Source organism: Amblyomma mixtum, chromosome 7 (assembly GCF_055824585.1).
Source record: "Amblyomma mixtum isolate Tamu chromosome 7, ASM5582458v1, whole genome shotgun sequence".
NCBI classification, from domain to species: Eukaryota; Metazoa; Arthropoda; class Arachnida; order Ixodida; family Ixodidae; genus Amblyomma; species Amblyomma mixtum.
The window spans coordinates 6,929,482-6,943,390 of NC_143018.1; the positions used below are offsets into that span (position 1 = coordinate 6,929,482).

Genomic DNA, 13,909 nt, shown 5'->3' on the forward strand with positions numbered 1-13,909 from the left:
CTTGGAGGGCGGGGGAGGAATCGTTAAGCAGGCGTCGAGCGTTAAGGCCACCTCTTCTCCACTCCGCATCGCTTTCTTGGCTAAATCCATGGTCCCACAGCTCTGGCATATTCCTGACTGCTTCGGGGACGTCAGCCCGACACATACAGCGGAATGGATGCGGTATGTGCGATGGCAGCCGGGTCGCTGGCGTCTCCTATTGTTGTCGCGGCCGGAGATTTTCTCGCAGGCCTTCTCCCTGATATAGGAAAAAGCGGGCGTGTGTGTACGCCGATGCCGTCCGCGACGGCTGAGGAAAAGCGGGCGGATGAGTGCGAAATGAGGGGGGGATGTCCATTCTTTCACGTCTTTATATGACCTAAGGTCGAGGAGATGAAGGAAAACGGCATTTGTACGCCTTTCAGGCCGAAGACAGATACGCGAAGCACAACGCACTGAGGCCCGGCGTATACGGCGGCGCTCTGTTTGGTGCGATGAAAGGAAGAATGGAGGCTGCATTGAAGAAGAAGGGAACCAAGCAAATAGTATGCATCTCTAAGCCTTCCTTCCTTTCGTCTTTTTTCACTCTGCAGCGGTGTTGAATTGCTAGCGCTGGGCGTTGACAGATTGCTCCTCACCACAGCGTCGTTGCTGAGGGTGAGCAGGTTCGATAGCTAACTGGAGTGACTGCGCTGGGTTCCAGCTAAAACGCGAAAACGTTCCTCCCAAAGGTTTTAGAGTGTGTTAAAAATGCTTTGGTGGCTAGTTGAGATGCTCAAATTACAGCTTCCTTTAAAGGGACCGGTCTCATACTTACACTACAGCCTTATAAGTCAACTCGCACTTGCACAAGCACCTGAGCGCTATGCCGCCTCAGATGTAAAGCGAAAGGTGGTCCTTTCCAACAGGGAAATGATTTCTTCGTCCGCGTACTAATGTGGCCAGCGACATCAAGCTGTGAGAACAGCACAGAGACAGGACGTCAGCAGAGGCTGACATGTATACGGTTCATCCCTCAGTATACTATGAGAAGAGGGACGGCAAAAGATCGCACAAAAGCAAGGGAACGAGTATACGTATACGGCTTCGGGGTTCAGGTAACCTCCTTCACAACTAACCCGGCAGAAAACTCGTGCTCGTCCGCAGACAACGCCAAATGCAGCGTGCCGTTCGCAGCGAACAGCCGATGGGAACTTACAAAATGAAGGCTGTGTAGGGGCCTTTGTTCCGTCTTGAAGCCATGTTTACACCCGTTCTGTTTTTAGTGCTGCAGCACCATTCCAAGGCCTAACAACGCCGAGCAAGAATCTTGTCATCTTGCCTTCTGCTCCCAGCTAACCCGAGGTGAACTCAGTTACCCGGGTAAGCTCGTGTAAGTTCGGAGGAGCAACGCATGAGGTTGCTCGGGAAGAGCCACAGAGTTTCTTACTGTTACCTAGAGGGAAAGCTGGCGCCGTCTATAGGAGTTTTCGTGGAGCTTCCTCAAGACCACTTCAGCCACCATGGGCGCTCTAAGCGTCATGGGCCGGGGAGCTACCGACTGCAGAACCACAACTTTTGGCAAAAAATAAGGAAAAAATAGACGTCGTTTGATAATTAAGAATGCCCTAACATTCAATGCCCTGTCTATAAATTGAAACAAACGAGCGGAAAAGCATGTAAATGCAAAACTTACCCAAAGTAAGAGATGGCTTGCTCTCCTATCGGCATAGTATTACACACTACAGAAACTAATATTTCGCGCTTAACAGGCGCACTTCTAAAAAGAAGTATGTTTAGAAAAAAAAGCTTGGTGCTTAAACAATTTAAGAGGTTTTTTAATGGCATTTCGGAAAAGAAAAACCTTTTATTGGCGTCGTGTGCTGTTGCGTCTTCGCAACTATGGCTTTTGCGCACTACATTCGCGCCAAAGCCGCCTGCGTGCGGGGCGCGCCGTTTGACGGCCATTCTCTGAAGAAGCAGCACGTATGCGCGCACTCACGGAGAACAGCGTTTTTGGAATGAAACGTCTTAGTAATGACACTCCGTGTTCCCGAAAAACTACGACTCTGCCGCAACAAGTAGCTCACCGCCCCATGATGCCTTGGGCGTCCATGTTGGCTGAAGTGCAGCGCCGCCAGCTTTCCCTCTAGGTAATAGTAAGAAACTTTACGGGAAGAACAACATCGGTCGCACAATCACTACCGGTGGCTGTGATAGATATAGCTAGTGCAGTGGCGCATCGCGCTGGTAGTGGTATGAGGACTCGCCGCGGCCTATGAATGTTAAGTAGACGATTACCGTCTCTGCACATATGGCCATTAACCCATCAAATCTACGCCTCATACCCTTAGAACGGAGCTTAAGTGTCCCAACTGAATAATGAACACCGGCTTTGGCATGTTTACTCGATTTAACTACGTTAAACCCCTACCGCTTTTTATTTAAGCTGTTTCTTGTTTGCCCTCTGCTTATTTGATTGAGGCATACAAACGCAAATCGGACAGCCCTTGTGTCGCGTCCATCTCCCACTCTTAGGTTCCCCAATTACTTAGAGACGTGCAGGTCACTAAGTAACACCCATATAAGTTTTTAGAATTTCGAAAACGCAGTTACCCTTGACGCTGTGGCCCAACAACTTTTGGCTAAACCGAGCCAAAATACGCGCAATTTAGATAAGCTTGCAGGCAAAGCGACCTCTCCAGTGCACGTAACTCGTCGAAATAAGCAAAATTTATTGGGCCACAGCGCCGAAGGTAACCGCGTTTTCGAAATTCTAAAAAATGATAAGGACGTTGCTTACGGTGTACTACACGCCTATCAATAATTAAGGAGGCTAACAGCATTAGTTAAACTATTCAATGTCAGTTAACCAGCCTGTTAGTTAGCACGTTTTGGCTGTATTCTGATACCGCATATATGGACATTAATCTATTATCGCTATCCGAACAACTGCCACCCGCGAACACTGGATCTGAACACCGGAACCAAAGGGAAAACAGCGCCTAATTCGCATCGGCCTAACTACACAAATCTATCATCATATTTCTTAACTCTTATTGTCTTGTTTAACACAATATAATTAGAGTTGTCGGCAGACCAAAACCCACCGATGTCCGCTGTTAAGAAATTCGCCGATTGGTTAAGAGAGATCATGTGACTTTGTGACGTCATCACAACCTGCCTTGTCGGGCAACCCTGGGCAGTTGAGGTATGTTACGTGACGTCACCACAGCCGGGCCACCGTGTTGTGAGCAACCTAGTGTCTAGACGGCAACGTAGATGGAAAACAAATAAAAACTCAGAAAAGAATGGGATGTACGCAAACGCTGGCGTCGTCACAGCATAGCGGATGCCTGCTACTGCAGCTAGCAGTCCGAATGTGCTGGTTGATGGACCGACACTTGCAAAGAAGCTGATGCACACACAGTGAGATGTTGCATCAGAAGCTGCGACAAATGTGAACTCTAATGTTACCGCATTCCACTCCTAATGTGAGTGACACCCCTGCTACACGGGCGTTTCGAATGCCTTCCAACCGAATGCCATTCGACTCGACTGCCGAATTTACGCTTCTACACGAAGTTTTTCAAAGGCATTCGGCTCAGATGACATTCGAGTCGACGGTGCTGCGCGGAGACATCAGATATTTTGGAATGCCTTCGAAACGCAGCCCGCACCGACCAATGGCCGTTGCTTCGCCCGCCCGCAGCCGCGCTGCGCTACTGCTTCGGCTCTGTGGCTGTTGATTTCGATCATCAGCTGTTCGCTTTTTTCTGCCGTTTGTTTAGCAGATAGCTCGTGTACTCGCTGAGTGCTTGAAGATAGTAGTATGCTACTGAACATTTACCGTGAGAGCGTGAATTTCCCCACGAGTGCGCCGATGAGGACGACTGAACTGATACTCTTTGTTTACATCGCTGCGTACGAACAGCTAGTGCTCGTTTGCATGACGTAAAACGCAATGAGTGGTTTGGTTCTATTAAATAATTTCTTCTCTTTTGTACCGGTTGTACCAGTGTATGTTTACGCAGTGCGACAATCTGTGGGAAGCCGATACGATCTCCCGCCAGGGAAACACTTGACAGCCGAATTGATGACATCGCATAGGACCGGCGGTTCTCGCTAATTGAACCTGCTTTCTCCGAGGTTGCCAATAGTTGATGTCAAATCAGCAAAGTGGTTGTTTGCGCGCTTCAAGTTTTTGGAATGTTAAATCACTTTATTGAAAAGTATGTTAGGTGACCATTCGCATTAATTAAAGCGGCCTGATTTGCTACAAACGACGTCGACGACTACTGCTGGCCGCCTGAAGCATTGCTGAGCAGTGTGCTCACAGCGGCGCTTCCCGTTCGTCGTATGCGCGTGTCTTGCGATGTAAGCAATAGTCGGTTTGAGGCCACTGTTGTCAAAACTACACTCGATGGTCGTTTGCATTCGCTAAAACTTGTGAATTCGCTCTCCACGACCGCCAAAATCGCAGACCGAACCTTCCGGACTCGCTATAGGCCTCGTCGTCGACGAAGGGGCTGGTCGTCGATTAAAAATTAAGAATTTGGAGACCGCTTAGCGAGTGTGCACATGTGAAATGTTGTGAAGGTGTAGGTTGCGTAACCACGGGCCGAACCACGAAGAAAAGACACAGAGACACACACAACCTACACCTTCACAACATCATGTACCAACTAGGCCCAACCGAAGTTTCACTGAAGTACATGTGAAATGTTTCGCCTGTTTCCAATACGGAAAAGGTAGAAACAAGCGCGGACATATCCTCACCGTCGGCTCATCGCACGCAGCCGCCGACCTGCCGAGGATACCAAGGCGCTGATCTCGGTGTCGTTGGCCTAAAAAACTACAGGGACATGCTACTGTTGATCGTGATGGTGCTGCTGCCGGGCTAGTGTGACTGATGTGACTGCCGCCGTCATCGTTGTACGCCGAAAACGAACAGTAGTTTTCGAATGCGCTTCGGAAGTGTTGCATGGCGGGATTGCGTCGAGTCTTAAGGCCATCCCAAGTCTGGAGTGCCATTCGAACATAACAGTGTAGCACATGCGTTAAGCGTCCCGATATATAGTTTTTTGTACTGTCCCATCTTTCATTTTGTGTGCCGTTGCTAGACCAAAGGGGGTCAATCTAACCAGCTTTGTGGGCGCTGCTTGTCGTTGCGTCGGCACACATCTTTGTCCCGTATGCGCTCAAAAACACGTTTCTTCACATGACTTCGTATTATCTTCGAATTCGCTTTTGATGCTACACTTTCAGGTGGTTCAGGTTTTGTACTTTTTGCGGTCACGAAGGTAAGCCTGCTCAACAGCGTTCAAGACTGAGACGCAGATGCCGAGCCTCGTGCTGGCAAAATTGAAATCCAAGCCACATACGTAGTGGGATCAGCTTCATCCTGTGGCTGGCAACATTCTTACTGCACACTAATGGAACTTGACACTTGAGACAGTAAAGGCGAACACAAGGGGACTGCGCGAACTTGCACATTCGTGCGCTCCCTTTGCGTTAGTCCTTTCTGTTCCAGTGTCGCGCTTTATTAGCGTGCAGTAAGAATGATGCACAAACAATTAACCCCAGTCGTAGCATTCCGTTCTGGTGCCTCTGAAAACAGTGTTTCTACTTGGAAGACACTGGTTTCGCCTCTGAGCAGGAAGTTAAAAAGAATAACAGCGAGAGATTTCGTGTCCACATTTTTCTATGCACCGCTGCGATAAAACGATGCGAGCAGATGTGATCAGCTTCTACAAGGCGCTAACTGTGCCTACATAGTGGCAAGGGCATGCAGAGCTAGTCCCAGTAGCCACTTCCTGGGTGCTTACAGATGGCGGTGCCATCTAGTAGTGGCCACTAAAAGCTGTTGCCTTATAACGCCATTGTCTTATGAAAAGTTTTTTGCGTGTTTTCCCTCTTAATTTATCTCTCAGACTGTTATATCTATGAATTTTCGTTACTGCATCTGTTTAACTATCTTTGTAGCCAGACGATTATGTTTATTAACAGTCTCGAAGTTTACAACGTGAACACAGCTTACTTTACTGACTATTCTCTGGCCCGTGCACTGCTACAGAGGTATGCGGTCGACCGTCCGCAATTCCGAAATGAACGCTATCCTTTAATTTCTTTTTCAGTTTCCTGTCAACCTTGGTACGTGACCGTTTAAAGAAGCTCACGTGTAGGCACTCAAATCGCTTTCTCGCCTCGCATGCCTGGGAGGGTGACAGTTTTACCTTCAACCGCATTGCAGGGATTTTTGTGTTGAGACAGGCTTCATGAATCGATGTGGGCCTCACGCATCCGCTTCCGTGCATTTCCGGCGTGCTCGCGCTTTCGCCGCTTCCTGAAAATGGCACGGCGCTTTGTCGCAGCACAGTTCGCCAAATGCGCGCGTCAAAAAGCGATCGCTGAATGCCGGCCTGTGTGGACGTCGGTGAAATGCACGCCAGGGACATCGCAGCGGAAGTGGCGACGCCGCAGAGAAGGAAGGCAAGTGAATAAAGCTCGAAAGAAAACAAAGAATGGAAAGGAGAAGAAAATACGTTGGCACGGAAAACGCCGAAAGCCCACACAAATGAGGACTTTTGATTCACTGACAGACCAGTGTGCCGTGCAGCTGCACACGTCAAAAATCCAATCTAGTCCAGTCCACTCCAATCCAAACCAATCCAGTCCAATCCAGTCTAAGCCAGTCCAATCTAATCCAATCTAATCTAATCCAATCTAATGCAATCAAGGTCAAATGAAGGTCAATGGTGGTCACCGCCGCGGCACGATGGTGGTCACCGCCGCGGAAAACGGCAAAGGCGTGAAAGTGCAAGTAGTATTGCTTCGGTGGCCACCGCCGCGGCACAATGGTGGTCACCGCCGCTGCACGGCAAAGGCGTGAAAGTGCAAGTAGTATTGCTTTCGCAATAAAACCTGCCCGTAATAAAAGGGGGACTCCTAATTATCATTACCATCGACTGTTACTATTCTGCTAATTTACCGCACGATACATAGATGCAGTTCCCACCAATGGGTGCCCTCTCCGCATGTGGGACCTTCCAAAGCGCGCAACGGCCCTGCTTTTGGCTCCGTGCCAACAGAAAGCGTGACAAGTCTGAGCATGGCCGAGCGCAGCTGCTGACTGCTGCTTCGCCAGGCGCTGAGTCGATCTCGGCTGATCGCATGTTGCGTGACGTGAGGTGGGTGAAACGAATTACAGACGCTACTGCCAATTTCTCCATCAGTTGGCGGTTGGCGGTGCAGTTACGGAGTATGAATCGCCATGCCAACGGACGACCGAAACACGCGGGTGTGGGGGGTGTTCGCATGGCGTCTGCTTCACGCGCGGACTGGCCCAAAATCAGGCCTGCTAGGGGAGGTGGGCGGATGAATCATTCTCCGCGCGCCGCGCTTCACTTGGGCTTTCGTGCACCATTTCTTTGCTGCTGTGGCATGTTAAAATTGGTTGTGCTGCTGGTCAACAATGGTAACCGCAGCACTGGGACAATGTACGGAGAACAGAGATCATATTTGCCATGGTTTTATTGCCATATATATCCTTCCCGTTACTTTCAGTATGAAAAAGATATTTCTGAAAATATTCTAATGTCTATGTTACAGCATTCCGTATAAGATAGATAATATGTGTCGATTCATCTAAGGTGTTAAGTTTATCTCCAACGTCGTAGCTGTCATTTTCTGCACATAATTCCGTGCACCATTCACGTGGTAAGTGTGCGATCATTCCACGCATACTACTGGCGCAACATAGAAGGATCATTCTGTGCACAGTGAGGGCGCGAAATTTAATGCATGCACAATTTACCTTACAGTCATAGAGAATTGCAACACTAACTAGTTTAGTAAGCTAATGTAGACGCGTGAAAGCAAAACACCATCACGCAATGGCCTTCATTGTCTATGCTAATTTAACATACAGTAGCGTGATAGATTCCCACGATGTGCCTACCTAGGTGTACACCTAATACCTAGGTGTAACGTTTACAAACACTCTTTCATGGTCAAAACACATTGAGAACATTTGCGCAGCCGCCACTCGAAAACTCTGCTTTCTGCGTCGCAAAATGAAAACAGCACCTCCTGATTTAAAACTTCTAGCCTACAGAACTTACATATTGCCAAAATTACAATATGCAGCAATAGTATGGGATCCCTTTCACCTAAAAGATAAACGTAAACTTGAAATGGTTCAGAGACGAACAGTCAAGTTCATCTTCAACAAGTTCAGGTCCACAGATTCCCCGTCACAACTCATGGCTGACAACCACATACCTACCCTAGAGATCTATAGCACGACTTAAATTTCTTTTCACGATGTATCATAAGTCACTGAAATTCAACGGACGGCCGTAAATTCAACCATACCTGCCACGCGCATCAAGACACCGTCACGCTCACAATTTACTGCCTTTCCACGCACGCACTAATTTGTTTAAAAATTCTTATTTTCCTCGTACAGTTAGTCAGTAGTTCGATCTGCCGGCTGAAATTTCTTCCACAGACAATTTTGACCAGGCGCTACTTATTTTATTTATTTAAATACCCTAAGGGCCCGGCTGGATATTACATAGGAGAGAGAGAGAGAGAGACTCTTTAATGAAGAGCAGAGAATTTAGCCGGCGTTTAAAGATCGCTGACATGCTACTCTGCGTAGGGAGGGGAATTTGGGAGATAAAGACAGGAGAGCAGAGTGGAAGAGGTAAAAAAAAAACGAAGATAAAATGCGGCCATGAAATGGGTACTAAGGATGCAATGGCGAGTATTGATGTAACCTATGGAGTGATGGAGTGCATAGTCCGTCAAATGGGCTGACGAAGTTCACTGCATGAAGAATGCATGAAGGTGACGTGCAAGTGAATTTAAAGCTTATCGAGATGTCCAATGTCTTTTAAATATGTGAATAGAAAAGTCATTGCAAGTCTCTGTTGCATAAGGCAGGCTAAGGGACCTAAAACTTTGTCCATTGTAAGGGGCACTGAGCAGAGCTTCTACATGCAATGTTCATAGTACGCACGCTCGTTAGCATATGCAGGGCACTCAAGCAAGATATGCTCCACAGTTTCTATCGCGGCACAGTTGTCACAGTGCGGACTGTCCATTTGTCTGAAACGGTATCGTAAGCCGTTTGTATATGCAGCATTAAGACGAAGTCGATGATAAAGTGTTTCCAGATGTCGAGGAATTCTGGGTGAGAGTCTTGATCTATGATGTGGGTCGATTGAGTGAAGAAATTGGTACTGATATTGCGGCAAACTCCAAAGCCGATACATTTCTTCGGAAGCAAAACTTTTGGCCACCTGGGACGCATCAGATTTCGTAAAAAAAAGTTCTAATGTATCTCCGATGTTGATGGCACTTACGGGCCGCTTCATCTGCTTTTTCATTAGCCTGAATGCCACAGTGAGCAGGTACCCACTGAAATGTTATGCAGTGGCCTGCGGCAATAGCTAAATGATGTAGATATCCGATGTCCAGGGAAACTGGCTGGCGATTCGTTTTCTTCAGCAGGTTGGCCAGGATCTGGAGAGATGCTTTCGAATCGGTGAAGATAACCCAACGGTCGGTGGTTCGGCGCAGGATGTAAGAAACAGCTTCCTTAATGCCGTGAAGCTCAGCTGTCGTAGAGGATGTCCTCCGCTGAAGCCGGTAAGAAAGGGCATGGCCTGTTGAGGGCACATAAAGGCCACATGAAGAGGTTTCTTTAGTAGTTGAACCATCGGTGAAGATATGGGTGTGCTGCCTATATTCCTCCGTTAAGTAGGCGAGAGTAGTTTGCAGAAGCGCTGCCTGTGGCATGCGGCTCTTTGCATTCACACCTGGAACAAACTTCTTCACCTTTAGAGGAGAAAGTGTCCATGGAGGAAAGGCCGGAGGTAGTAGTTTCTGTGGCTGATTAATAGTAGGGATGGGCAGGAGCTGCACTGCCTGGCCAAAGCTAGAGTTGCTGTGAGTTAGGTGGACACGGTGCAGGAAGTGCTTCTTCCCTTGCAGGACATGGCGGAGATGTGTACGCATAGTTTCCTGGGCGGCAATCACCTCTAGTGGGAGACATCCTGCCTCCGCTACTGTTCCTGATGCAGAGGAACCCTTTGGGAGGCCAAGGCATATTCGCAGGCAGTTGTTCCGTGCGGCAACGAGAGACTTATTGCTTGATGTAGATAATCTTTGAAACACTGGTAGACAGTAGCGCAAGGTTCCTTCAACGTAGGCTTTTTCAAGGAGAAGCATTGATCGGCAGTTGCTACCCCACCTTGTTCCCGCCATGAACCTAAACACTTGCGATGCTGCAGTGATCCTCTCGCGGAGTTTTTTGATCTGAGGTGTCCATGACAGATTATAGTCAATTACAACACCCAGGAATCGCTGAGATCGTACATATGGTAGCGATCGTCCGCCTAGGAGCAGCGGATATCGGGTCATCGTTTTTCTTGTAAACGCCATTGCAACACTCTTTTCTGGCGAGAGACGAAGACCTCTGGAAGCCAGGTACATCGAAATGTGCAATAGCGCTTTCTGTAGACGTTGCTGGGTAATATAGCGCGAGCGTGATGCGGTCCAGATGCAGATATCATCAGCATAAATTGTTATACGGACCCCTCGCGGAAGGTTTCTTCTTAGGTGTATAAGGGCAATATTGAACAGGAGAGGGCTGAGCACCGCTCCCTGTGGTACGCCCCTTTCTACTGCGTGAAAGCGTGTTGGACCGTTTGGAGTGGTCATAAAAATTTGCCGTTCTTTCAAATAATGCCCAATCCATTTGTATAGCTTTCCTCCAAGGCCAAGACTGGCAAAGGCGGCGAGAATTGCATGGTGAAAGACAGAGTCAAAGGCGGCCTTGATGTCTAGGAAAACGGCTGTCGGGATGTACCCAGCATGAAGGTACTCCTCAATTGATGAGACGAGGGAGATGATATTGTCAGTCGCGGACCTGTTTTGACGGAACCCGTTCATTTCTTGGGGGAACTCATTTCGGCTTTCTAGAAACCAAGTTATGCGTTTGTTTCTCGAACTCCGTCAGCCGCGTTCTCTCTGGCGCTGTCGCCTGCTTTGCGGCGCCGCTCGCAAGACACTTGGCATTACATTACATTACATTACATTACATTACATTAAATAAATACTTATGTATTTTTTAACGTAATATTCTGTGTAATTTTCCCGTCTTTTCATTCAGTTGTGCTTTTCTGTGTTTTTTCTGCGCAGTAGCGCATGCAAGTGCATTTGGTTCTGATTACGCGAAGGTCGTTATTGTCTAAATTGAAATGCGAACTTGTTCATTTTTGTTCACTTTTTGCTGCTCCTCCCCATGTCAAACACAAGAGAATAACCTTTCACTTGATGTTAATGAAATGAAAATGTTGAACACATGCCCACCTGCTTGGTCTCCTTGAGACCGCAGTACTTGTAAATGAATAAATAAACAAATAAATTGACTCTTCTTTGAACCAAACACGATGGCTGCTTCGTCAAGAGCAGTGACTAGTTTATGAATCATGATCCACGGAGCCCGAAATGAGCGATGGCTCATTGAGAAACCGATGAGAAAGCGAGCGAAACCGATGAGAAAGTGAGTAGCGGTTCCCGTCGTATCTACGCGTCTCCCTGCACTCATCGCAATTTCTACGGTCACGAGCACAAAAGCCAAACACCGCCGTAGTTGTCGCAGCACCGACGTCACTAACGCGTGAAGGGACACGACGCCAAAGTGTCTTGCGAGCGGCGCCGCAAAGCAGGCGACAGCGCCAGAGAGAACGCGGCTGACGGAGTTCGAGAAACACGCAAATGCGCAGCGGTGGAAATGGCCGCGCAGGTACGAAATTCATAAGAGAGAAAGAGAGAGAGGGAGATCCTTTCTCTTTTCAGAAACTTCTTGGGGTTAGATCTTTTTCTATACTACAGACGCTAGCGCCATTTTTTCCTTCTGTTACGTTCATAACGGTAAGCGGAAGTTCCTCGTGCTTTCCTCTCCCTGGTGCGGGGACGACACATCTCTCTTAGCCTATGGGAATCAGGGGTTTATTGCTAACGCAATAAAAACAGATCGAGATTGTTACTTTCGAGAAAATTTTCAACCAGCTGGATACGGCAAAGGACTGAAAATTTTGGCGCTTTTTACGGTAAGCATGAAGTGTTTTGTAGTTGTCATTTGCTGTGCAACCTGCAGGAACGTCTAGACTAAAACAATAGGAAGCCGATTCAATCCAGCCAAAACTGAAATGATATCAAGTCAAGACAAAGGAACCGGATGTAATTCAAATAAAGCCAGGAATAATTACGTTCTCATTGATCAGGTTTGGTTGTATACAGGGGTTGTGTATAGAACATAGTATATTTGCAACTGACGCATCGTATCAAGTGTCCCGCTCTTATCATCACCAGCCTGACTACGCCCACTGCAGGGCAAAGGCCTCTTCTATGTCTCTCCAATTAAACCAGTCCTTTGCGAGTTGCGGCCACTGTATTCCCCCAAACGCCTTAATCTCATCCGCCCACATAACTTTCTGCCGCCCGAGCTACGCTTGCCTTCTCTTGGGATCCACTCCGTTCCCGTAATCTAGAGCCCTTTAATGAGAAAAAGCCATCGTTATGGCTAGTGTCCTACACGCGGCAACTACACGACTATTCTCAAACCACTTGTCAATCTCCCACAAAGGGTTATAAACAGTTTCACGAGTTTATAATATGCCCGAAGCGCTGTGTAACTTAGAAGATACTCACACTAAATTACGATTTGCGGAAGGTAACACATGAGCTAACAACTGTGTTTCATTCACCATCAGCGTTAGCTTCCCCACATACTACGAGCCACTCGTGTTAATTCGTTTCTAAGCACCTCTTATCTGCTAACTTAGTTTCAGACAAACATCGATGAATGCAACTTCATTATCAGGAACGCACCGTTAAGATCACTTGTCGGCCTCGTTAACCTGGTAATCTACCCTGCTTTGACAACACGGCATAGCCTGTGCATGGATAACGGTATTGAGAGAAGAGACCGGGGCTTACCTCCATGCTGCCGTGTCGGGCTTGCGACGAAGGCGTTGTGCGCGCTTCCCGTACAGACAGCGCGCTGTCGGTTCTTTTCCTGCCGCGAAGCGGTCGGCAGCGCCTTGTGTTGGTCGGTGGTAAACACTGACGTCAGCGGGCTTGAGCAGCCGCCTATGCACACTTGAAAGTACGGATTCCGCCGCTTTTTCGGAGAAGGAAACTTGTTGATGCTTCGGTGACGCAGTGGCGGTGCCTTAACACAGACGGGGGAACCAACCACACGTAGTAGCATGTAGTTGGCTCTGCACATGCTCGGGATTTCCAGTACTCCCCTCCACGCTAAGCTGCAAATCCACGGAGCCGATGCGCCACGCGTCCGATGGCTCCGCGCTCAAACGAGGCGTCTCTCGCAATCTGGAGAGCCATTGCCGCCCTCCCACAAGCTGGTATCAAACTAGCCAGAGTCTTCACTGATACACACGCGGGTTATTCAGAAATTCTTCGCCCTGCCTCGGACGATGCCACGGCCATACAACGCATCCTCCGCGGACATCGAAATCATTTGAACACCGGGGAATATGGGTGTGCCCTGGGGCAGTATGACGGCACATGCTGATGCTGCTACCGCAGGTGGGACGATCGATTTTTCACCCCCCCCCCCCCTCCCCCTTAAGGCCAAACCCGTACGTCCCACTACTCGCAACCTCCTCAGCAGCTACCATGCACTACGCCCGTGCGTCTCTCCGCACTTCAACTCGTCCCCGCGACGGCGATCTTACCCCGCCGGACCTCTTTTCCTGCAAGACGCGCCATACAGTCCCTTCAGCACATAGATTACCGTACCGCGCTGCTCACGAATACCGACAAAGAGCTCCTATTTGCAAAGTATGGGAGCCAAAGTGGCCTGATCAGGGTGCTGTAGGGGTGCCGACTAAAAGCCCTTCTGATCGGGTCC

General features: G+C 48.5%; 1 protein-coding gene across 1 annotated transcript in view; it reads right to left on the reverse strand.

Annotated features, from left to right (window-relative positions):
• The window catches only part of snu (ABC-type transporter snustorr), a 68,901-nt gene extending 55,870 nt beyond the window's left edge, over positions 1-13,031 (reverse strand). Inside the window, exon 1 of the mRNA XM_089553703.1 lies at positions 12,973-13,031. Coding sequence (XP_089409829.1) covers positions 12,973-12,978 — 6 coding nt within the window. The 5' untranslated portion in view covers positions 12,979-13,031. The remainder of the gene's footprint in view (positions 1-12,972) is intronic.
• Positions 13,032-13,909: the final 878 nt, after the last annotated feature.